This window comes from Vicugna pacos, chromosome 4, assembly GCF_048564905.1.
Source record: "Vicugna pacos chromosome 4, VicPac4, whole genome shotgun sequence".
NCBI classification, from domain to species: domain Eukaryota; kingdom Metazoa; phylum Chordata; class Mammalia; order Artiodactyla; family Camelidae; genus Vicugna; species Vicugna pacos.
Genome location: NC_132990.1, coordinates 50,086,004 through 50,112,213, shown reverse-complemented (window position 1 = coordinate 50,112,213; position 26,210 = coordinate 50,086,004). Strand labels below are relative to the sequence as shown.

Here is a 26,210-nt window from a genome sequence, read left to right as displayed (position 1 = left end):
GGAGGCCCAAGTAACTTCTGCCCTATATATCTCAGCCTGGGAGATACCCTTGAGGAGTATCTGCATTATTTATCGGAAACACTGTTGCACTGTTAACACATCACTAGGGCCTGTATATGGTTCTCTTCATAAGCAATCCCTGTGCCTTCGAATAGCTTAAGTTTTCCTGAACTTCCTAAGGGCAAGGAAATGGTTGGGAAGTAGACAGAAGTTCATCTGGGAATGTTTGGGGTAGTCAATTATCCCTTAATGACTAGAGGCCACTCAGGTTTCTCACTGAGCAGAAAGCAGTGATGGGGCCACACTGACTGCGGTCCTGATCCCCTGGACTCCCCAGGGCCTGAAGAGCTAAGGGTTCTGAAATGTGCTAACCCTGCTGGGAAACCTAGACAAAACTGTGCCTTGGTGAGCGAGTTGCAGTTCTGGGTCTCTGAGCTGAGGGAAAGAAGAGACAACGGGCAGAGGCCCATCCCCAGTAACGTGGCCAAGTCTGGAAGTGTCGGAGCCTGCTGAGGGAAGAGCCCGGTGAAAGAGCCCTGTGGCCTTTCCAAGGCGACGGAGGGGACAAGAGTTGGGGCACAGCCCAAGTCTTATTTGGGGTTCTCTTCAGCTGGCTGTGGGACTGGGAACAGAAGAGTGTCATCTCCTCTAATCTGCACTGTTTCCCTCACTCCAAAGTACTGACCTTGCTAAGAAGCCCACAGAGCTCTGATTGGTATTTATGACACAGCTTCGGGGAATGGGAATAGAGGGTTTTTACTGATTGCATCATAGGTGATGGTATGCCAATGGAGCTTTTTTCTTTTTTTTTTTTTAACTAAAACTCTAAGATAATATAACCACCACTGACTTAAGAGCTGACAGGGATAATCTTTTGTAGGTATTATCTTTTCAACTTCTAACGAAAACTCAAGGCAGTTAGAAAGGATACAATATTAAAAGGAACATTTTCATCTGGAAAATTATGCTTATCTTCATAAAAATTTGCTTATCTTCATAGTGCTTGCCTTTATTTTGTTCTCTTCTGTTGAGATGATCTGTGCCCGTAACCAAGCATCCTCCTCAGCGTTTACAGCCAGCAACTGGCCAACTTGCACAGTCTGGACTGGTGTGACCTTAGCGTTCTTACTGTAATACTCCTTCATCTCATCTTCCATTAACTCCTGAGCAGCAGAGTAGTCTTTGCCCACATATCTGAATTAAAGGAAGAGAACATAAATGAAGCAACCTGGAAGACGGAAACCTACAGGAATTCATTAATGTTGTTGTTTTTCTACTGTCATCTTTGGTTTCACACTCAGACTTGCTCTCAGGGAGGAGAACATGGATTTAATAAACATTTCTGTCTTAAAAAAGGAGAATACAATATTGTGGAGCTCACAAAACACGACCAAGGTCCAACACACCACACAACAGACCAAATGCTCAACAGCAATCCAGAGAACTAGAGGATGTAACAATAAGCAGCCAGGGAGTCTTGGGGGAGGACCAGGCCGAGAGACGACTCTAGGGAAGGGAGGAGAGGAAAAGAAAATGGAGACACCACTGGAGGCCAGAGGAGCAAGAGTCAACTTCACGTTCTGACTACCATTGCTGGAGAAGAGAAATCTAGTTGAGAGTTCTGCCCTAAGGCTGGGTCTGAACAAGTCACAAGCTCTGAAAACCAATGAAATTTTACTAGAGAAAAACAAACTCTTAAATACTATAAACACAACTGTGTGACAGCCCATCCCTCCAGCTTACTGAACAAATTACGACAAAATGCTGAGTTCTGATACCCTTAAAGAGATGACATGCTCTAGATAAATGCCTCTTAAGTTGCATGTTTTTTAAGAAGGTTTTTTTTTCTCCCAGGATACGCTTCTACTCCCTTCTACAATCTTCTGCTGCTGACAACTGTAATCACCTTGTCCCAGTTCATGTTATCAAAACAGTCTTTTTTTCTTTCTTGGCTTTTAGTCCTCAGAGACAATTCCATCAAACGCCTCCTTCCAGGATGGAAAACCTGGCAAACCAAGTTTGGCTCCTATAACAGGAGCTATCTCAGCCATAGGACGAAGCCTTTTGAGTTTGAAGGCTACACTATAACAGCACCAGAATCACCTGGACAGGGAGATGAGGGATACACCACGAGAACATTGCTCATTGAATTGTTCTAGCTTTTACCCAGCGCCCAGGTGGCCCCATATAGCTTTAAGGAACTATTCCTTTAGGAGTGATTTCCTGTATTCCTGGTAACTATCAGCAGGGCAGAAGACACCATGGTCAACCTATTTGTAAGCAGAGGAAAAGAAGCTTTTAAAAATCCTACACAAAATGGAAATAATGCCTCTTTTGGGGGAAATGGGTATTTTAAAACCAAATACAACATGCATATTATTCACTCCAGAAACAGCTGTAAAAGCTCTGTCATACTCCATCATTTAAGATTATGGAGCTTTATAAGTGTTAAGGCACTGCCTGGAATGCAGCTGCACTCTTGGCTGTGAGTCTCCTAGGAGATCTGCAACTCTGCCCGGGTGCCCACTTCCTGGGACCTGGAGTCTCAGGGGGTGTCCCTGCAGCACTGCTACAGTCCTGGGAGCGCCACTGGCAGAGGTCCAGGATGTAGCCTGTGGTTTGGTAGTTTGCTTAGCACGGGCTCCCGCCATGGAAAAACAACGTGGTGAGGAGCAGCATGAGATCTGCAGGCAGCTTCTGCTCTGTGCAGCAACCAGCAGAAAACCACAGCCAGCTACACATCTTGGGTGACGGGTAGAGAGGTAATGTTCCAGTTGGTATGACAGTGGGCAATAGAAAGAATGAGCTCATACATTGTCCCCAAACTACCTGAGCAAGTGAGCAAAGAGTGACGTGTAGGCCACTTAAGTATGCCACAAATACAAAGTTTTACAAAGCTAATTTACTTGACCTAAGGGTCCTGCATGGCACCTCTCTGAAACTTTTATGAATCACAAGCTTAGTGTCCTGAGCCTACTGCCTGCCTGGGTAGACATGAGTGTAGAACAGGGCTCAGCCCAGCTGGGATCTAGTAGGTGTTCAGGGTGGTCTAGGGACACCAATGACCAAGGGTCAACCTAACCGCAGACATTATCCATCATGCTTGCCGGTTGCCAGCCACCCTGTTGAATATGTAGAATGCTGACTCTGGGATTCTAATTTTTACTGAAAAAAGGGTCTAGATAATCTTAGGACCCTGGACCTAATCATCCTGGAATAAACTGCAACCTCCCTGGCTGAAGCCCTGGAACTGATCCAGATTCCTGCCAACCTTTTGAGAAGAACACCAAATATCACATGACTGATCCAGTCCAGTGCTGGGTGCTTGCTCTCTGATAGTGGCACCAATGACTATTGGTAACAGGTACCAAAGGGTTCTGCCAAGGAAGCGGATTTAAATTTTCTTTATAATGCCAAGTGATGGAAGTTAGCAATGTGCTTCAACTCAATTTATTAGTGAACCATAGTGGGACACCTAATCCTCAGCAAGCCATTTCTATTTTCAGGCCAAACCACACCTTAGAATAAAAGCTTTACACATTTACCACCCCTGTATAAAATAGACTTCTCCAAAGCTTCCCCATGTTCCTCTAGTTTGAGCATCCTAAAATACTTGACTCTTACTTCATTATCCACTCAGTCTTAGTTTGTTCAAAGAGAAGTGCTTTAATAGTTTTGCTGTATTCTTTCACTGAAGGACTGAGCCTTTTCCTGTTCTGTCCAGCCATAGTCACACCATGGGCTAGTGCCTCCAGAGATCAGCTACACTGGGTCCCATTCTTTATCCCAAGTCAGAATGGCAAATATTTCAATATGAATTTTCTATGTATTCTACATTTTCTCCAAAAGTCCACATCAAGGGCCTGGAGTTGGACTGTTTTTTGTCATTTCAGCTCTGAGGCTATGATTCCTTCTCCCAGGCAATGATATCAAAAGGCTCAAGAAACCAGAGGGCTCATCTGAGGCATTACAATAGGAAGGTGGTAGTTAGCTGTTGTGACTTTTAGGAAACACTATACAGTTCCAGATTAAACAGTATTACCTACCTAGTGAGTGACCTGCTTTTTCTATGGACTGGGTATTGCTTTTGACATATATAGTCACCATTATGCTTTTGACATACTTTTTTTCCACATTCAGACCATATTATCATTCTAATTTTTAAAACTGAGAGAAATCTTTTCTTGTGAAAAGCTGTTTATTTTGAACATTTAATGAGTATTAAGAATGTATTATTACACCTCATTATAACTCTTAGAACTAAGAATATACCATTCTTCCTCAACCACCAGGATCTATATAAAGAACAGCCAAGTAATAATAGAGCACCAGGATCCTAAAGAATTGGAAAATAAAACTTGCCTGATAACTACTTCATTTGTGTTGCTCAGTTCAACCACCAACACAGATGGGGACGCCTCAGTTGGAATGATCAATGGAGGAACTGCTACGTGCTCCACAAAGGTATCAGCACTTTTGGCAACGTTTTCTTCTATCTGCAAATACTCTTGTTCAACCATAGACTTGATATCACAATTGCCATGGGCTTGTCCTGCATCCTTTGGGACTTTGTCAGTGGGCAATGGAAGTTTAGCATAAAGAATGGCCTTTTGGGGATTTCCAGAAATGTAGTCTACGGTGCACACATCAGAAAGTGAGGCAAGATTTTTCAAGGCATCCTCGGGTAATTTCACTTTGTACATGTCCTCAAATGCCTTGGGGAGTGCACTGGCCCAAAGCCCACTTGAGTATTTTGCCAGCAGTTCCGCAACTTTCTCTTTAAAGTCTCCTGGCATAGCTGCTAGACACCCTTTGAGTGGTGGGATTTGTTTTGGAGCAGGAAGTGGGGATGGAGGCACTTTTTCAGCATTCAGTTCACTTCTTGAAAGCTGCTTTCTCTTCGCTGGATAAAGAAGTAAATCTTGACCACCACTGCAAGGTTTTTCCACCTGAAATTTTTAAATAAAGCAAATGACAGATATTTTAATGACTATACACAACCTGAGAACACATTTTAAATTTGAGAGAAACACTATTTTCAAATTAATCAAGAGAACACATACGTGTATATTTTACTCTTCTCAATTACCAAGGCTTTAATACATTGCCTTCACTTGCAAAAATCATGTGCCGCACTTCAGAAAAAAGCAGGGGAATGAAAAAGTATGATTTGAGGCATCCTGTGAAGCATCTGACCTCCAACAACCTGAGGAAATCATGGATGCCTCTGTCCTGTCCATCACACGTCTCAGCTAGCTCTCTCTGCCAAATCCAAAGCAACAGCTTACCAAATGGACAGAATATAAGGGTGGACAGAATATAAGGGGGAACGAGACCATGAAAAGGTATCAGAGTTGCTGGGAATAAACCACTGGGAAGAAAGCTAGGAAATATTCAGGCAAAATCGAAGTGCTGTCTCTCTTCTTCTTGCAATATCCTGAGAAAATTCTCAGCTTTTCATTGTTTAGAAAGGATACTCCAGAGGTAAGGTACACTTTTTCCAACAATCACAGAAGAAAGTTAGCTAAAACTGCTGTCCCTCCAATGAACAAGACTTTAAAATGCCCAGCCTTTGTATGTCACTCAATCTCCAATTTTTTTGCATGACATTCCCAAGAGGCACGGCTTGATGGCACCTCTTTTCGTAAGAGAGGGAGGAGAGGAGACGCTGATGTATGGCACTATCTTTCCAAGCTCTGAGCCTTTCCACTTCCAGACCAGGGGTCAGCACGCCACAGGCTGCAGCCTCATGCAGTCAGTGTGCTACCTGTTTTTATGTAGCCTGTGAGCTGAGAACGATTTTTATATTTTTAGATGGTTGAAAAACATCAGAATTACTTCGTGTCATGAAAATGACATGAAACTCAAGTGTACAGAAATGAAGGTTCACTGGCACCCAGGCACGCTCTCTGTAGTGTGGACAGGTGCTGTGCACTGCAGCAGCAGAGTTGGAGTCAAGGAGTTGTTCCAGACTGTGGGTGGCAGTCACATAGTTCCTGGCCTGCAAAATCTAAAATATTTGCTATCTGGTCCTCTACAAAAAGTTTCTCAACCTCTGACTAGACTGAAGTTAGTATTTATAGCCCTCTGAAATGTTTCTATTTTGTCAGGTCCTATTCATCTAGTGCTTAGCTGAAATTTAAGCCCTTAGGAGGCTACTCTAGATCACTAAGTTAATAATACAAGCTTATAAGAAGTACCCCTTTGCTCAAGAAGAAAAGAATAATAAAATATTCTGGATGCGTAGCTTGTTAGTAAAGAACACTGACTTCATTTACTCATTTTCTATATAATGCTTAGGAAGAGACAACATAGTTCAGTTGATCGTTGAACAACTCAGGTTTGAACTGTACGGGTCCACTTACATGCAGATTTCTTTAAATACGCACTCCAGTGCTCCATGATCCATGGCTGGTTGAATCTGTGGATGTGAAAGCGTGCATATGGAGGGCTGTAGGCTAAACAAGGGTTTCTGACTGCACAGGAAGTTGGTGCCCCAACCCCCACACTGTTGAAGGGTCAACTGTATGTATGTGTAAAGAAGGTATTTTCTTGTTATCAGAGAAAAGCTTTAATAAGTCAAAAGATTTAGCTGACTTAATACTAAGATTGATTCCTTTTAATCTGACTGTATATTCTAGATGATAAATAAGAGGAGAATAAATGGTAATAAAAGTACAAAACGTTAGGTTTTCTTCCTCGTTTTCTTTTGCCAATGTGTGCTTAAGTTTTGGGAAAAGTCCATGCCTGAAAAACCTAAAGCATCAATCAAGGCAGAGGCAAACTAGCCCATGCTTAGCATCTTCAGGAATCCCCCGACATCACTAGTGGACTCCTGCTGACACCTTGTGACACTCTGAATAGTATTTATATGATTTTCATCGTTTGTGTCCTTAATTTTAAGCCCAGAAACACAAACACTTGGGACACTCATTTTGCTCCCAATGGTTAGTCCACCTCTCTAGAGACTCCTGTTTTAAAGTCTGGAATCTTAAAATACCAATCTTCAGTGTGCTTTAAGACACTCGAGATATCTGGGTATCTGGGGAAGGTTTGAGAAACATACTTTTTGAGAAAATGGAAAAATAAAATAGAATTCTATTTCTATGTGAGTTATTCACTTGTCATACAAAATCCTGGTTATTATAATTTTAGATTTAGACTTGGCAGTCCTCCATATCCAAAGTCAGCCGAACCTTCTGGGCCCTCTGAAAACCCATTTTCAGTCTTCACCTAACAACATCTTCTCAACTCTTTGCAACACCTTCTCTGAAGTGGATGGTAGAGGCTGATTTCTGTGGAACGCAGAATGTTTTATTCATCTAAAATAACTCTCACAAGCCTCCTGCCCTAACTGTCCACAGAGCCTCTTCTAACCCAAAGGAAGGTTAACAGCCCTGCAGCTTTATGGTCTTTTTCTTTCCAGTGAGTGATCTGGGAATATGAGATACCTCAGTGTTTAACATTCTCCCCAACTTCTGGTCCCAAAGCTTCCATTCCCATCAGTGCTTTAGATGCAATCAGGACCACCTACCTAACAACGCACTTTGTCAAACCTCTAAACATTACCTCTGACCATGACAAGCACACTAAATTCTTTCAACTAGGGATTAATACCTTAACAGAAGTTATGAACATTAGGTCTACTTGATGTGAATTTGTTCAGGGCAAGAGCAGAATTCCCACTTTTCTGGCCTTTATTCCAGAATAATGCTTAGAGATCATCTGGAAGTAGTAAGCTTCTAGGGCTGTGTCTGCAGCATTCAAATCAAGATTTGCCAGTCAGCCTACAAAGGAGATTTTTGACCAATAATCCAAAGCACAAACAATGGCCAAATAATCATCTGAATTAGAAGGCAGATTTCTTTCCTCAGCAGTTTTACTTTCATTGTTTAAAGTAAATACCCCACCCCACCCCCACCAATCCCCAAATGACTAGTTCCTTGAATTATTGGCACTTTCCATTTTTTCACTGGCTGCTTCTTATCTCAAGAGGGTTGGCTACGTGCCTAAATGCCACTTTGTTCTCCAGTGACTTTGCCTCATTAAATTCAAATTTGCATTTACTAAGATTAAACATAGGCCTGACTTTAGGAACTGAACCTGATACTAACTGGAGTTGTTTCAGATGTCCTTCAACATATTAGATAAATATTCATGGATAAATTTAGTGATATGGAAAAAAATACCTGGTCCACATACTTCATTAACTAATCTTTGGAGAATGGCTAAAGAGTTACTCAATTCAAAGGGACAAATCATGAAACCTCATATTGCTAAGATCTTAAAATATATATATAATTTAAAACAAATTAATTTGTTCAATATAAGCTGTTTTCAATTTTTCATAAAACTGAAATTTGCTTTTCCCAGGCATTCTAATATGATCACCATTTGTCTTCCACAGTGTGTCTTGCTTCTTTTTAATTTTCTGGTCAGTAGATTTAGGAAAGACACCTATTACTGTATCTGTCCTCAGCCTATGAGAAATCTCCCCGAAGGCAAGACATTGTGGGTCACAGTACAGTGTCCATCCTTCACTGTGCTCTGGTGCATCTGACCAGATTTACATGTTGATACCTTGTCTCATCCCCCAAAACAGATCAGCTCTCTTCTGGTCTTCATAAATGACCAAGGTAAGTCAACACGAAACATGGCTTTTATTATTTTCCTAGTGTGATAATCAGTTGCTAATAACCATTCCAGTTGGACCTCTCAGGAGGGTGCTTTTACAACTTTCAGTTCCTTTAGTGTACTTGATTCAGGTACATACCTGAGGAGGAGGTCAAAAGGCTTCCTGTTCTGTAGGAGAGGTCTGAGGACCATTATCCTGCCATTTTCCTCCATGTTTTCTTTGTTTTGTGGCTTTACATTTTCTCTTTGGTTTTAATACCCACTCGAAAAATCACCAGTCCAATGACTGGGAATGGGCATGACCTGGAACTCCATATATTTACCACGTATGGAACCTCACCTCCACTTCCCAACAGCAGAGACAGGTAGGTAACATAAAAGATCAACTCCCTACACGATAGAGTTCAAGCCATATCCTCCGGCAATCATCAGAAGATTTTAGTATCTAACATGCCTTAAACTTTCTATTTCCACAAGTTCATTATATTTAGCTTGATTTCTGTCTCATTTGATATCACAACTTACTTCTCTCACGTCCCTCTGGGTTTTCATAATTTGGAGTTGACAGTTTGGGTTTGGTAGATGTGAGACTCAAGGACTTAAAACATCACCTTCTTCAGGTGTCCTGTATATTCACATAAGTAAAAGCCTTCATCCTATATGCCTAGAAACTTTCTTCTGAACTCTAAGAGGTCTTTACTTCTTCCTTTCTAATTTATTTGTCCTGTAAAGTTCTTGAAGCCAAACTCCTTTGAGTCGATGAAGGCTCACCTACTAACTCTGCAGCGTGGGGCTGCTGAGGTAAACTTACTGTTTCTTACGGAATTAGAATTTTCGTTGGGATTCTATAAGGGAATTGGTATTGTCCAATTAAATCAAAAAGTTTTCCAAAGCAGTTATATGGGTCTCATTCAGCCACAATTTTTTTTTCCCACTGAGTAGTGGTTCTTTGTGCTGAAGCTTTAAATTAAGTTCTAAATTTCATTTTATATGGTCACCACCAATACAGTACGGTAAACTCATATTTACCTGGAGACCTGCCTTCCAGCACTTCAAGCATTAGTAATGGTTTGACATTCAAAACCAAACCAATTGAAAAACTCAATTTCAGCAGTGAATAAAGACCCCTAGGTATCTGGCAACAACAAAAACAACAAAGAAGACTGCACCTTATGATTAGCCAGTTCACAGAAAGAAAGACTGGTTGAGGACCTCCTTCAGAGCTCAGTCTCTTTGAGCTAAAGCTGAGAAGTGCTGGAAAAGTTAGACAACTGAGAACAAGAAGAGGAAATGGGACTCAATAAAGACAAAACTGATAGGTTCAAACCCGAAGCCTCTACGGACAGTGGGTGGGGCACATGCTGTACACAGGAAAACACCCTGAGACAAGCCACACCTGTCTGGCTCAGCGTCCCAGACCACCAACTCTGCCCTGCAGTGGTTCACGGATGCTTCACGCTACGTCCAGCATAACTCAGAAAAGGTTGTAATTTTTAGTCACTTCTCTTAAAACACAAGTGTTTGTGGCATATTTCACAGGAAGTTAATCGAAGGTAAAGGTGAAAAGTTCCTTGCAGGGGGTACCCCTGACTGTTCACAAACCATCTACCCAGAGAAACTCTTCCTCCACCATCTTGGACAAGTAGTTTTATGGACTCTGTGTATTTCAAGGCTAATACTCTCTTTCACTCCCATCCCTCTTCCCAGTAAGAACGTCATACTGATGCTGACTGCAACTATTTATATTCGGATAAACTTCACTCTGGCCCAAGGTTAGGCTCTTGCTCACAGATCCCTTTAGGAAGATGTTACCCTGGTTGAATGTGCTGCAGATCTTTCTGGGATGATCTTGGCTGGCAGCTGTGGCTTTCACTGTACATTCTAGCTAAGTCTCATCACCTTTGTGGGGAGCAGGATCTGCTCCTCTGGGATGGCAGAAACTCACTGCATCTTGGAGCCTCACTCAACCCCTTTATCCGCTGCTCCTTATTTTTCAGTTTAAACTTTAGTCCTGCCCCCTTCAGTTTTTCCTCTGTTTTCATAGAGGTAAGTTCCTCTGTAGTTTGCAGGGCATGCCTCTGGTTTACGGTGGATTTTAACCTGCTTTCATTTAAACTGGGCTGCCCCTCAAAAAACAATAGCTGCCTTTCCCATACACCTGCTATGTGTCTGTATTGTATTGACAGCGGCTTTTTATAGTTTTTGTCATTTAATTCTAATAACTCTAAGAGATGGGTAGAAAGTCACATTTTAAAGCAGGCTGAGGCCCTGATTTGCATGCTGAAAGAAATATCGCTGAGAAATGGCTAAGGCAAAAACCTAATTCCAAAGCCCAAACTCTCTACTGTACTATGGGGCCCTGCAGGGAAGTTTTCTGTCTCACGTTCCAGAAGAGCAACCACACATTGCCCCTCACAACAAGCCATATAGAGAGGCACATATTACTAAGTCCTTTTTACCTTAAAATTTCTGTACGATGTTTGAACCTGTTTCTGACATTGTTTATAGGAGAAACAGCCCTGGGCATGCTCTCAGTGTTTCTGCTTTTCAGCAAAGTGAAAAGCAAGAAGTCAGAAAAAAGGAAAATAACCATGGTGTAACTGTTTAAAACTGTCTAAAAATAACCATGATGTAACAGTTTTTAAAACTGTTTATGAGCAGACTGTTAAACGATATTCAGAGCTATTAAAAAAAACAGTTTTGAAAAATGTCAATAGACATAATTAAGTCTGGCAGTTTTTGTCATCCTAGACACAACACTTCACCAAGCAAATTCTCATATCTAAAAACTGAGTGTGACTGCTTCTCAACAGTCCTATTCAAAGTTGAGGCACAGCATAGAAACAAGGAAGACACATTACATTTCTGCTTCATATTCTACCCTTCACTGCCTGGACAGAAAGTAATCATGCCACAAAAATGCATCTGAGAAGTCAAAAAATTAAATATCAGTTGTTTGTGCACCTGAAATTTAGTAGGAAACCATCCATCTTCAATAAAATTTTAATGTCAAAGAGACAGGTACTCTCTCACTTGCAATCCTAGCAAGAGAAATTTCGAGGCTTTGCAGATATGTAGACTAGCAAGGATGAAAATTTCCCCCTAAAAGCTATAAATTAAGCTATACAAATACTAGTAATTATCATGCAGTATAAAATAATCAGAAACATAATACATTAAGAAGAGTCTGTGAAGTTAATTTAAAATTGTTTACTGCAAAGATAACTTCTTTATCAAAGTATAATAGTGACTTATATGTTTATTGTGACAGTAAAAGGGGCTCTAAGTTCATTGAAGACATAAATTCATGAATGTCTATGGATTTAAAAAATAAAAGAACCATATGCTGTCCAAGAAGGAGCTCCAGGCCCTGAACCTTCAAACTGAGCAGCCTGGTGAAACCTCAAAAATTCCAAGATTAGGGAAACCGAGGGGGTCCTCAATGCTGCTAAGCCAGAATCAAGTGAGAATATTCTTCCCGAAAAGGAGTAAAAATGAAAGGAATTAGGAATTCCCACTGTAAGAACAACCCCATATTAAATATAAATCAGGGGTAACATTCTTAAGATCATTAAACATTCATGACTTTTTAAGTAGGGAAACAACCATATTTCCAGAGTTTGATATTTCCACTTCACACTGTATATTCATCAGCATGTCACATTGCCCTGAATTGTTCTTAGCAGCCAAGGCAGTGACTGGTACCTGGAGGTGCACAATAAATGATGTATGAACAAATAAGATAGCTGGATAGATGGATGGATGGATGACTCCTGCTTGGAAAGCCCAGGGGACTTGAGTTGGTCAAGTGCCCTGGAGGGAAAAGTAGTTACAAAAATACATGCTGCCTTTGGCCAGGTGCTTTTAAGAGGGAATGGCCTACATTCTGCCCAAGAGGGTTAGGGGCCAAAATACATATTAAGTTAAAGAAATGAAAGCCTTCTATCAAACAATAATTGTCATGCATATTTAAGCTTAGAAGCACCAAGCACTTATAAGCTTAGAAGTACCAAGTCGCTGTTAATCCTACCATTTATAACAGTTATGCTGTTGAATGTATTCTATGTAAATAAAAACATTAAGAAATATCTGAAAATTAATTACTTTGGTTTAAGAATCTAGTTGTCTCTATTTCCGGCTGAATTAATAAGATTTCTAACAAACTACTCTGATCCATCATTTTATTATAATAAATACTCAAGTAGGAACAGGTATGAGAACTGAACAGCTCACTTTTCAATTTTTTTCTCCAAAGAAGTTTGTAAAAATTTAAAATGTGAACCCTACGTTAATTTTAAGAAATGGTATTCTATAAAGAATTAGACAAAATAAGTAAAATTTGTTCAGCTGAATATCTTTAAAAATGCTGAGGAACAATCATATAAAATTTGAGGCTAACAAAAAATGTTCTATTACTGGTAAGCTGAAGTGATTACAATGACATAGCCATCGGTATCTATGGGCAACAGTTCAATACAAAATGGTATACATATTATCATATATTAAACACATTTAAAAATGATTTTAAAACAAAATATATAAAAGCAGAAATTATGACACACACAGCCCTCAACCTTGAGAGAGATGTGTTAATCGTAGGGATAAAGGTTAATGGAGCAAAATTATGCAATGTGCTTCATGCTCCCCAGATAAAAGGTGCTATGACTAACAACTCAAAATCTGAAAGCAGGGCAGGGAGGTGGCATCAGAAGGGAGGAATAAGAAGAAACGTACCGTGCAAATATGAGGCCAGTGTTCAAACTGTTGTAAAATTCCTTGATTAAGTTCTTCTTTATATAACTCTTTGTAAAAATGTGGAAGCTTAGATATCCAAATGCCATTGTTATGCTTGTTTAGTATCTCCTTTATGCGGTTTTGAACCTCATCCATTTTATAAGTGTAAGAGGCAGGAGGCGTGACATTTGGCTTTTCAACAGCCTGATTTAAATTATCTTTAAATTAAAAAAATGATAGAATTAACCAGAATGCTTAACACTTTAGATTACTCCCATTACCTAATATTTGTGTCTCTAGGCTTTGTTATTCTTCAGGCTTGTAGGGGTCAAGAGACTTGGAAGAAAGCAGGATTAGGCAGATGTCAACTTCATTCTAAGTTTTAACCCTGAAATAACCAGGGTCAACAGTCACCCAGAGAGGGAGCCTAGCCCCTTTATTTTACAAGGGTACTTCACAGTTTAATTTAAACATCAGGATGATCTTGTTTCATAAAGAATAATGAAATTTATTATTTAACCAATCATTTTCTAATTGCAACTAAGAAAGGTTAAATTTTAGACAATAATAGCATATATATAATGCTGAATTTAAAGCTATGCTCTACAAAGCATAAGATAATGCCTTAACAGTAAAATCGAAGAACATTTTATAAAAGTAATTGTCCAGGTTTTAAGATTTGATCAATTTTTCCCTTTATTAATGAGAAAAAATAATATAGCAATAAACAGAAGTTCAAAAGTTGATCCACCTGTAATAATCATCTTAGCCTCAGTTTATAAACATAAGTAATAGATCTGGTGTCCATAGATAATTATTAATGATTTGTTTTTATTTTCCCAATCCAAATCATTTATTTTTCATAAAGGAATACTTAAAAAGTTTTGGCTAGCTCTCTTACTCACATTTATTTTTTATTTACAACTTAGAATGCCTGTGTTAACATTCTGAGGCAATAAAGAAATTTAATTGTCCACTATGGCTGACATTTCTGGCATTTTAAGAACTATGAAACTCATTCCAAACCTCTTCTAAATTTCACTAGGATACAGATTAGAGGTATATTAAAAATGACCACCTATAAGCAAAATACGTTCATAGTTTAAGAAGATAGTATTTCTGGTGAGATTCAATAATTTTATTTCATTTTTAAACAAGCTGGTAAACAAGCTGGTAAACAATGCCAGGAAGACAAAGGGAGAGCTGTTACTTGAGGATAGCTGGATACTAACTCTGCCTTACCCCCCCACGGCCTTGCTGACACTTAGTTTGGCTCAGCAAACAGAAGGGTCCAGAATGTCCACATGTATCTCCTATTTAAGGCATAGCTGATTTATAAAGTTCTTGCCAAATAATGATAAATAAAAGAACTAGGAAGAAGGAAAAGATGAATTTCTCAGAACTGGCCAGTCCCTCTCTTAAAGAGAGTGTCAGCAGCTGACACACAGTTGGAGTCCTTGCAAATGTACCTGCTCTGTGGGGCCACTACAGTCATTTAAGCTTTTGTACCTTTTGTTAACAAATCAAGGAAGCACTCCGCTCTGCTAGCAGATAGAAGTTACATATAAATGCGTGTAAATCAGCTGCTGGGTGAATTGCAATTCTCCTGAAACAAGTTCTTTTGGTTCCGCAGAAAAAGCTTACTCTAATTTAAAGAATTTACAACCTCTAAAGAGTATACAACTTTACTGAATAGCCATTTTTCAGAAAATACATATGTTAAAGTGATTGATACAAATACAATTAATTGTTCAATTTATTTCCATCAGAAATACTGGAAATGTATTCCCATGGAAAAAAAATGATTTCAACCCAGTAAGAATCACACTTACAGCAGCAAATCATTTATAATCACATTTAAATTTCATGCAGCATAAATACTAATTCTGAAAATAGTGTCCCTAGAGTGGGTCAAAGAGCAGACGATTTACACTTTGGGTGGAGGAGGCAAGATAAGTGGGTGCATTTCCAATCTTCAGATTCTTCGACTTTATTATGTTTCCTATCATTTTCTTAATAGCCCTTTTGGATTTTATAACCTGAGGAATCACTTATATTCATATTAAGATGCTCAGTAGTCACTGCACAGAGTTTAGGAGACCAGCTTTTACATGGTATCTGAGTATCTGAAACTATTTTATGAGCTGAAGTCCCACATTTATGTACTTTAAATCTTATTCTCTAATGAGTGAGTGACAAGGGACACAAGGATCTCTGCAGGTGACATGTGGAGGTGAAAAAGAATAGGTCTGCTGTGAGAAAGGCCTTAAGTCAGAGTAATGATATCCTCGAAGATAATATTTTCCCTGTACATCACTTCAATTCAAAATTTAAAGAAATTAGGAAAGAGGGGAGGAGAAATATATTCCAAGTAGGAGAAGGTGAGTGCAAAAGTCAAAAGCCACCACCAGATATTTTTCTTGGGGCTCTGAGGTTCCAGAAGCCGTAATGTATCATGAAGACAATGTTTAGAAGACATACCACTCATTTCCTTAGTAAAGGTTCTTGAGAGATGCATCTGAAAAGGTGGTGGAAGGGATGCCTTTGGGCTAAACCTACAGTATAAAAAAAGAAGTAAATTAAAATTCAAATAGCAAAATCAATACCAAATTTTAAATGCTATACTTTTCATTTAAAGTCTCTGTGGCATTGAATAGCAAAGTCATTAAAATATTTCAAATAGGGGCAAAAATTAAAATAATACCTGGTATCAGCTTTCATGTTTCATATTCACCAGAGATGATATATTAATGGCTAATATTAACCAGAAATTTAAAAGAAATTGGAAGTCAGGGGATTAGCAATATAAAACAAAGAAAATGATGCAAAGCATAAACAGCTGAACATAAAGGAAATTTTGAAATATAACTAAGAAATGAAGGACTTGTATCACCAGATATTGAAATGTATTATAAAGGTACAACACTTAAAATAGTTGAACAGTTAAGTAAAACAGCAGAAAGCTTAGAAACACTCAATTTACATAATACCCTAGCGCACGATAAAAGTGGCATTTCAAACCAGAAAGGGGATTCCTTAATTAATACTTAGAAACACAGATTTTCCATGTCTTACCCTCATTATTTTCATGTGAATTATACTAGATATATGTGGAAAGATTTCCCAAAAACGAGGACAAAGAAATAACCCCCCACCCTCTCCGTACACAGAAACCATTTGTGTTCATCTCTGTCTCCCTCACTAGATTCCAAGTGTCTTAATTATTTGTGTTTCTAATGCCTAGGGCAGTGCTTGGTACATACAAAGCAGGGTAAATGTTTATGGTAAGAACAAATGGGACGACTGAGTGAATCAGTGACTACATCTTGCCCAGCAGTGGCTATGGGACTAGAGTGGTGGTAGTGGCACAGTACACCTATTTCACGATTTTTGAATAGTATGGAATACTCTAAAAATTAGATCAATTCTTTGAAATGAAGCACATCTCATCAAAATATTTTAATTGTAAAAGAAATTATTAGATTGTAGGCTACCAGTAAAAAGCTTATTTAGTATATGAAGCTCTGCCATTATGAGAGCATCACATTTGTGTATTAATACATCTGTATAATGACAGAAGATGCCAAAAACATATATTCAACTCTTACTTCTGCAGAGCTGGGAGGGAGACAGACATCCTCTCCCTTGCACCAGAGCCCTAAAAATGTAAGCTGGAATCTTCCTGTGCTTTGAGTCAGCTATGAGGGCTCTAGTAGAAAGCAAAGTGTTACGAGTGAGGAGTGAAAATACAGCAGGGGCTGCTATGGGTCAAGCACTGGTAGGTCTAGTGCACAGGAAAGAACAGAGCCAACACAACAAAAGAAAGATATTCAAGGAAAACTGTAGGGACACATGAAAAACCAACATAGTAAGATAACAAAGGTACAAACCAGTTTTATAACAATAAGTATGAAAGACAATTTTGTTTCCTAAAAGACAAATACTTACGCTGCTCCCCCGCAAAATCCCCAAATTTAAACATGTCATTTATTAGAGACACAATTATCATCCCACTAATATTTAATAAGGATCTACTATTATGTGCTAGACATTGTGTCAGACAGTAATGATCAATGATAAACAAGAGAAATATCACCACTCTCGTGAACTACACAGAGTTGAGAAAACTGACTGTGGTAAGCCACTAGTAGATGGCCTCCTGGTATCTACAGCTGTGGTAATCTCCTCACCTTGAGTAACTTGCTTCTAATCAATAGGACACTTCAAGGCTAAGGGGATTATAAATAATTAGATTACAACAGATTCTAATTTCCACTTTGCCAGCATACTCTCTCCCTTGCTGGCTCTGATGAGGCAACTGGCCATGTGGGGAGGCCTATGTAGCAAGAAACTGAAGGTGGTCCTTGGCCAATAGCCAGACAATCTAAGGAACAACTCAAAAGGAATGAAATGTGCCAACAACCATGTGACTGAGCCTAGAAGCGGATTCCTGCTCCGCTGACCCTAGCCATGGCCGGTATCTTGTCTGCAGCCTCATGAGAGACTCTGAAGCAGAGGACCCAGCTAAGTGGTTCTTAGATGCCGAACCCACAGAAGCTAGGGGATAAGTACGTGTTGTAAACTGCTAAATTTGTTCATCTGTTACACAGTAGATAATTAATGCGTTGATAGAATCTATAAATAAGAACAAAGTCTACTAAGTGCTATAATAGGGGCCGTAGGTATAATAAAAGCACATGATAAAAGCCCCAAACCAAGTTAGGAGGCAGAGAGAAGGAAGTAGAAAGTAAAGGTTATTAACACTTAATATAAAGTTATCATATTTGAATAGTTTGGCATTGCAGAAGAATAGACAGGAATGGAAAGCCCAGAAACTTTGAGTCATATATTTGCAACAATTTAGTATTGGTGAAGATAGCATGTCAAACCAGCTGGGAAAGAAAGGATTATGTCATAAATGATATTAGGACATGTGGCTAACAGGAAAAAGATTCCTATTCTCACCTATACAACAAAATAAATCCCAGATGAACTACAGATTTATATGCAAAAAATAAAACCATAAAAATTCTGAAAGAAAACAGAAGACAAATTACATAATATCGGAGTAGAAATGCTTTCCTAAGCATAACACCTAAAGGCAGAAGCCATAAAGGAAGAGATTAATAGATGTACCTATATAAAATTTTAAAGTTTTGCACATCAAAAATATAATAATTAAATAAACTGAGGGAACATTGCCAACATATTGTAGGACAAAAGGGTCAACATCCTTAATTTATAAATCACTTTTACAGTTTAGGAAGGAAAAACCAAAGAAAAAAGACATATAATTCATAAAAGAGCCATAAAAGGGCTAATAAACATATGAAAAAGTGTAACTTTCTTAAGAATTAAAATAAAAGAAACAGAAATGAAAACACAGCTGCATTTTTTCACCTTTTAGAATACCAAATAAAAACTGATGCCCATTGTTGGCACGGGAACAAGTAAATGATCATTCCCATACACTTTTAGAAGAATCTAGTTGGTGTAATTTGTTTAGAGCACAAATTAGTAGAGCCTTCGTGTGTAAATCCCCTATCTAGTTGCTCTACTTCTACCAATGTAGTCTAAGGAACTAGTTGTGAGTATATGCAAGGACTATTCTATAAATATGTTCACTGTAGAATTGCTTACAATAGTGAAAATCACTTATATTCAACAATAGGTGGTTGGACAATGGACTACCCTAAAAATGATAATGTAGATGTGTTCTTAATGATATGAAAAATGTTCACAATATAGTGCCTTTTAAAACAGGTTATAAGATAGTAATACATGACTCAATTTGTATTTTTTTAAATGTATGTAACTATGTAAGACAGAAAGATACTTTTAAATGTTTACATTTATGTCTGGATTAGAGGTGATTTTTTTTTTTCTTCCACTTACTTTTTTTTATACTTTGCAAATTTTCTACACCATACACCTAAGTACTTCTGTAATCAGAACAACGTATTTTAGGAAATGCATCTTATAAATATTTAGTACATGAGTTTTACACCTACAAGTCTCAGAAACCTACATTTATTTACTTTAGCTTAATATTTGAAAGATGTCTTTTCAATCACGCTGCCTGCTGGCTAATGCCAACAGTCCTTTATTCATATTCAAAGTTCATGATCTTACTTACTACAATTTACATACAGCAACTTCTTCTCTCTTTCTAGGCCTAATGCAACCCTGGCCTTCAGCACCATATTCATCTATGTTTTAATGCATAAATATATTCAATGCCTCATTTTAATAATCTTTTCACTTAAACAAAATAAAATGGTGATGAACTACATTATTTTAGAAATAAACATTTCCCAGAGAAACCACAAATCAATCATATATCCTCAATTTTGATCCCTCTTTCTATTTTACTGTAGACACATGGTAAACTTAGACTGATACCTACAATATTAGAGAATATCAGTTGTGTTATTTTTCTAGAACCTTCTAGTTTGTTAACTGGCAGGCATGAGTTCTCAACCAGCATTTTTGAGAATGGTCTTCTGGGGCCAGTGTATCTCCTGTTTTAGTATACAAAGAGGCACATATATGTACATAAATTAATTTTTCTAGGAAGATCATTTATAGCTTTCATCAGCTTCTCAAAAGATTTGGTAAATCCAAAATGTTTAAACTCATAATAGCTTACACTACTTAATACTACTGCTTAAGATTTCGTAAGTTTAGAAATAAAATCTTTGGCTATTCTATTCTGATAAAAGCTTCTCTGACATTGTAACTAGAAAGGCTGCCCATAATCTCTGCCACTGGATGGTATTTAGATTTCTCTCAAAAGATTTCTTTCAATTTGTCATTACGCTCTTTAAAAAAGGATTTGATGAAGGTGTTTTACAGTATCTTTAATAACCAATAATTAAAATAGTCTATAATGTAATCCATACAAAGAAAAATAGCTGGAGACAACTGTGTATGTAATTCTAGAAATCATTGTACAAGAATGTATAAGACATTCTACTACACAGAATTCAAAATTCTTACCATGAAAGGCAAGAGACAAAAGCGTGTATTATATTAATTCTCAAAACTAAAACCAGCTTTTGCTATCAATTTTTAAACTTTTATTTTGAAATACTTATAAATTCATGGAAATTCACCAAAAAAATATGTCCATATAAGTCCCATGTACCCTTCGCCCAGTTTCCCCCAATGGTAACATCTTGCATAGTACAGTATCAAAACCAGGCAACTGACATTGGTACAATTCAGAGCTTATTCAAATCTCACCAGTTTTACATGTACATGTGTGCGCATATAGTTCTGTGTAATTTTACCACACATAGAGGTCCGTGTAACCACTACAATCAACATCCAGAACCGTCCTATCACTACAAGGCTCCCTTTTGCTACCCCTTTTTGCCACATCCTTTCCCCTTCCCCAACTTTTAACTCTCAGCAACTACTTCTCTGTTCTCTATCTCTATAATTTTGTCATTTCAAGAATGTTATATAAATAGAATCACATAGTATCTAACTTTTTAAGATTAGTTTCTTTCACTCAGCATAATTCCCTTGAGATCCATCCAGTTGTTGCATGTATCAATAGTTCACTCCCTTTTCACTGCTGAAAGGTATTCTTCAGTGTGGATATACTCAGTTTGTTGAACACCTACTGACAGACATCTCGGTGGTTTAGTTTTTGGCTACTGTGAATAAAGTTAATATGGACATTTGTGTATCTTTTTTATGTGAACATAAGTTTTCCTTTCTCTGGAATAAATGTCCAAGAGTGGAATTTCTGGGTCATACGGTAGTTTCATGTTTTAACTTTCTTAAAGGAAACTCCCCAACTATTTTCTAGAGTGGCTGTAAAACTTTGTATTTCTAACAGCAATGTATGAGTGATGCACTTTCTCTGCATCCTTGCCAGATTCAGTACCATCACTATTTTTAAAATTGAAATATAGTTGATTTACAATATTATGTTAGTTTCAGCTGTACAGCATGGTGGGTAATTCAGTATTTTTGCAGATTATACTCTATTATAAGTTGCTACAAGATAGTGGCTATAATTTCCTGTGCTATACAATATACCATTATTGCTTGTCTATTTTACATATAGTATTTTTATTTCTTTTGCTTTGGGAGACAAATCCAAACAAATATTACTACAACTTTATGTTAAAGAGTGTTCTGCCTATGTTCTTCTAGGAGTTTTACGGTTTCAAGTCCTATGTTTAGGTGTTTAAATTATTGAGTTTATTTTTGTATATAGTGCTAGAGAATGTTCTAATATCACCGTTTTAATGTAGGTGTCCAGTTTTCCCAGCACCACTTCTTGAAGAGACTTGTCTTTTCTCCATGGCTTCCTCTGTTGTAGATTAATTGACCATAGATGTGCAGATTTATTTCTGGGGTCTACATTCTGTTCCATTGATCTATGTATCTGTTTTTGTGCCAGTACCATGCTGTTGTGATTACTGTAGCTTTGTAATAAAGTCTGAAGTCTGGGAGGGTTATACCTCCAGCTCTGTTCTTTTTTCTCAGGACTGCCTTGGCATTTTGGGGTCTTCTATGGTTCCATATAAATTTTAGTATTATTTGTTCTAGTTCTGTGGGAAGTGTCCTGAGTATTTTGATAGGGATTGCATTAAATATATAGATTGCTTTGAGTAGTATGGCCATTTTAACAATATTAATTCTTCTAATCCAAGAGCATGGGATATCTTTCGATTTCTTTGTATATCTTCAATTTCCTTCATCAATCTTTTAAAATTTTCAGAGTATAGATCTTTCACCTCCATGGTTAAGTTTATTCCTAGCTATTTTATTCTTTTTGATGTGATTTCAAATACGGTTTTTTTTAACGTTCTCTTTCTAATATTTCACTATTGTGTAGAAATGCAATATATTTCTGCATATTACTTTTTCATCCTATAGCCTTGCTGAATTTATTTATTAGTTCTAATAGTTTTGGGGTGGAAACTTCAGGGTTTTCTATACAAAGTTATCATGTTATCTGCAAAGAGTGACAGTTTTACTTCCTCCCTTCCAATTTGGATACTTTTCCTAATTCTTGTCTGACTGCTGTGGTCAGGACTTCCAATATCATGTTAAACAGAAGTGGCAAGAGTGGGCATCCTTTTGTTCTTGAATTTAGTGGGAAAGCTTTCAGCTTTTTATCATTGAATATGATGTTGTCTGTGGGTTTGCTGTAAACGACCTTTATTGTCACTTTAATGACAGTTTTTATCACTAACAAATGTTGAATTTTGTCAAATGCTTTTTCTGGGTCTAATGAGATGATCATGTGACTTTTTATCTTTCCTTTTGCTAATATGGTGTATCACATTGATTGATTTGCAAATGGTGAGCCATTTCTGTGACCCTGGAATAAAACTAACTTGATCATGGTATATGATCCTTTTTATGTATTGTCAAATTGGGTTTTGTTGAGGATTTTTGCATCTATATTCACCAAAGATATTGGCCTGTAATTTTCTGTAGTGTCTTTGTCTGGTTTGGTATCAGGATAATGGTAGCCTCATAGAATGAATATGGGAGTGTTTCCTCTTCTTTAATTTTCTGGAATAGTTTCAGAAGGATAGGTATTAGTTCTTTACATGTTTGGCAGAATTCCCCTGTGAAGCCATCCAGTCCTGAACTTTGTTTTCGTGGAGTTTTGCTATTACAAATTAAATTTCACTTCTAGTGATTCATCTGTTCAAATTGTCTGTTTCTTCTCGATTCAGTCTTAGCAGGTTGCATGTTTCTAGAAACGTGTCCATTTCTTGTAGGTTGTCCAATTCATGGCATATAACTGTTCATAGTATTCTATGATTTTTTTTGTTATCTCTGTGGTATCAGTTATTATTTCTCCTCTTTTACTTCTAGTTTATTTGGGTCCTCTCTCTTTTCTTCTTGGTGAGCCAGGCTGAAGGTTTATTATGAATTTTATCTTTTCAAAAAAACAGCTCTTGGTCTCACTGATCTTCTCTATTGTTTCTGCGATCTCTCTGCTATTTATTTCCTTTCTGACCTTTATTATATCCTTTTTTCTGCTGACTTTGGGAGTTTTTGTTGTTGTTGTTCTTTTTCTTATTGTTTTAAGTAGAAGGTTAGGTTGTTTGAGATCTTTCTTGCTTCTTGAGGAAGGCCTATATCACTATAAACTTCCTTCACAGACCTGCTTTTGCTGCATCTCAGAGATTTTGGAACGTTGTATTTCCATTTTCATTCGTCTCAAGGTATTTTCTGATTTCCTCTTTGATTTTTTCATTGACCTGTTAGTTTTTAGTAGCATGTTGTTTAGTCTCCATGTGTTTGCTCTTTTCCCATTTTTCTTCCTGTAGTTGATTTCTAGTTTCATACTACTGTGGTTGGAAAAAAAACTGAGAGAGGGGCACAGGTGCACTGTGACCATCACCAGGCCTGGGTGGAAGGGGATTCTTCACCCTGGGGAAATGTTTTTAACAGAAAGATAGAATCTGCCTTTGGACTGTGGCTGTGCCAGGGCAGGAATTGCCTGCTGCCCTCTCTGGGCTAAGTCTCCAAGGCCTCACAAGGTCCCCTGTGGGGATGCTGCTATTTCTAAGATGCAAAATGTGCATTTCCTAGATTTTGTATCTGTGGATTTGGATAAGGGAAGGGACCACGGACAAACTGCTTGCACAATTTGAAATGGGCTGAAATGGCACTTCAAATCTTCTGATTGTTCCTAAATAAAAACGTAAGTACTTTTCAAAAAAAAATTTCTATTCTCTTAAATTTGTTCAGGCTTCCTTTGTGGCCTAGTATGTGATCTATCCTGAAGAACGTTCTGTGTGCACTTGAAAAGAATGCATATTCTGCTGTTTTGGGATTCAATATCCTGCAGACATCTATTAAGTCCACTGGTCTATTGTGTTGTATAAGATCGCTATTATCTTACTGATTTTCTGTCTGGATGATCTGTCCATTGATGTTAGTGGGGTGTTAAGGTTCCCTATCATTACTGTATCATATTTTTTATTTTAGCTATTCTGATAGGTGGGTCATGGTGATATTTCACAGTAGGTTTAATTTGCATTTCACTAATGGCTAATGAATTTGAACATTTTTTCATGTGTTTTAACATTTAAAGTAATTATTATCATGTTAGGACTTTAATAAGTCTGCACTTTATTATTTGTTTTCTATTTTTTTCTCCCCTTCTCATTCTATTTCTCTTTTCTTGCACTCTTGTGGGTTAATTAAACTTAAGAAAATTTCCATTCTGATTATATTTATCGTGTTTTTTAGTATAGTTTTCTTATTGGTTGCTTTATGCATTCCAATATATATGCAACTTATTCTATTGGCATCAATGTCTTACCACTTCAAGTGTAAAAACCTTACTTACATTCAGGTCTCCTTGCCCTCCCTACTTTACAAATATAATTGTCTTAAGACATTAGCACTTCAGCAGATGGTGTTATAATTTTTGCTTCAAGCTAATATAATTTAATAAACTCATGGGAAGAAGGATAAGCCACTTATTTTTATCTGTTTTACCCATCCTGTTCTTTCCTTTCTGAAGTTCTAAACCATTTTATATTATTTATATAAATATTATTTATTTTCTGTTAAGAGAACTTCCTTTAATCACTTTTTATGAATAAGTCAACTAGTGACAAATTCTCTGTTTTCTTTCGTCTGAGAATGTCTTCATTTCCATTTCATTCCTGAAGTATACTTTTCCTGGATATAGAATCTGTCATTGACAGGTTTTTTTTTTTTACTTTTAGCACTAGAGAAATGTGCCATTTCCTTCCTTCATGGTTCCTCCTTGGTTGTGAGTGAGAAATCTACTGTCAATAAAGCTGACACCCTATGGGTGATGTGTCACTTCTTTCTATTTTCAAGAATTTTCCTTTGTCTTTAGTTTTCAGGAGTTTCATTATGATATGTCTTATTGTGTTATTCTTTAGATTCACCCAACATGGGATCTCCTATTCTTCTTGAATCTGTAGGTTTATGGCCTTAGCTACATTTGAGAAGTTTTCAGCCTTTAGACCTTCAAGTACTCCTTCTGCTCTTTAAGACTCTGATAATACATGTATTAGATCTTATTTCCCCCACAGGTCCCTAAAGGCTCAGCTAGTTAATTTGTTTGGTTTTGTTCTTTTGAAGTGTATTTATTCTATTGTCCAGATTGGGTAATTTCTATTGTACTGTCTCTAAGTTCATCGATTCTTTCCTCTTTCATATTCATTCTGCTACTGCGCTCATCCAGTGCATTTTTGTTTTGGTTGTTCTGTTTGGTTTTCCTTTGTATGTTCTCTTTCTTTGATGAATTTTCTATTTTTCTTTTTTTTTTCCCAAAAGTATTTGCAATTGTTCACTGAAGGAATTTTTTTTTTATAACAGCTGCTTTAAAATCCTTGTCAGATAATTCCAACATCTGATTCATCACAATGCTGGTGTCTGCTGACTGTCTTTTCTCATTCAAGTTGTCATTTTCCTGGTTCTTAGTATAACAATTGGTTTTTTAAATTGTATCTTGGACATTTGGACATATGTTAGGAGACAGCGGATCCCATTTAAATGTTCTGTTTTAGCAGGCAGTGACCCTGTTTAGGTTTATCATATATCTCCTGGCCCACTTTTGTAGGCTGTGATTTCAATAATAATTTAGTTTTCAGGGCCCTTATGGTGCTATTCTAGTCTGGTGCATTCACCTGTTGCTGAGAGTAGGTTCTATACATAGAAGTGAGCACTTCCCTGGGCCTGGTGCTGCTGAGTGGGATGGATGGGAGCACACTAGGCTGCAGGTCAGAGCGTACCACCTTGGGTCCACTCTTTGGGCTGCTTGTTGCTAGCGGGGCTCTCACTCAATCACTGCTGGTGCTACTTGCAGAAATGGA

At 37.7% G+C, this 26,210-nt stretch overlaps 1 protein-coding gene across 4 annotated transcripts in view; it reads right to left on the bottom strand.

The window, feature by feature from the left end:
- Nucleotides 1-26,210, bottom strand: part of TDRD7 (tudor domain containing 7) — a 63,144-nt gene that overhangs the window by 19,725 nt on the left and 17,209 nt on the right. For 3 of the 4 annotated variants that reach the window (XM_072959778.1, XM_072959779.1, XM_072959780.1), the window contains 4 exons: nt 15,850-15,923; nt 13,369-13,586; nt 4,363-4,949; nt 1,008-1,194 (listed from right to left, as the gene is read on the bottom strand). In XM_072959778.1, the coding sequence (XP_072815879.1) occupies nt 1,008-1,194; nt 4,363-4,949; nt 13,369-13,586; nt 15,850-15,923 (1,066 nt within the window). Of the gene's footprint in view, nt 1-1,007; nt 1,195-4,362; nt 4,950-9,159; nt 9,378-13,368; nt 13,587-15,849; nt 15,924-26,210 lie in introns of those variants that run through there. The other variant, XM_072959781.1, reaches the window with a different exon arrangement.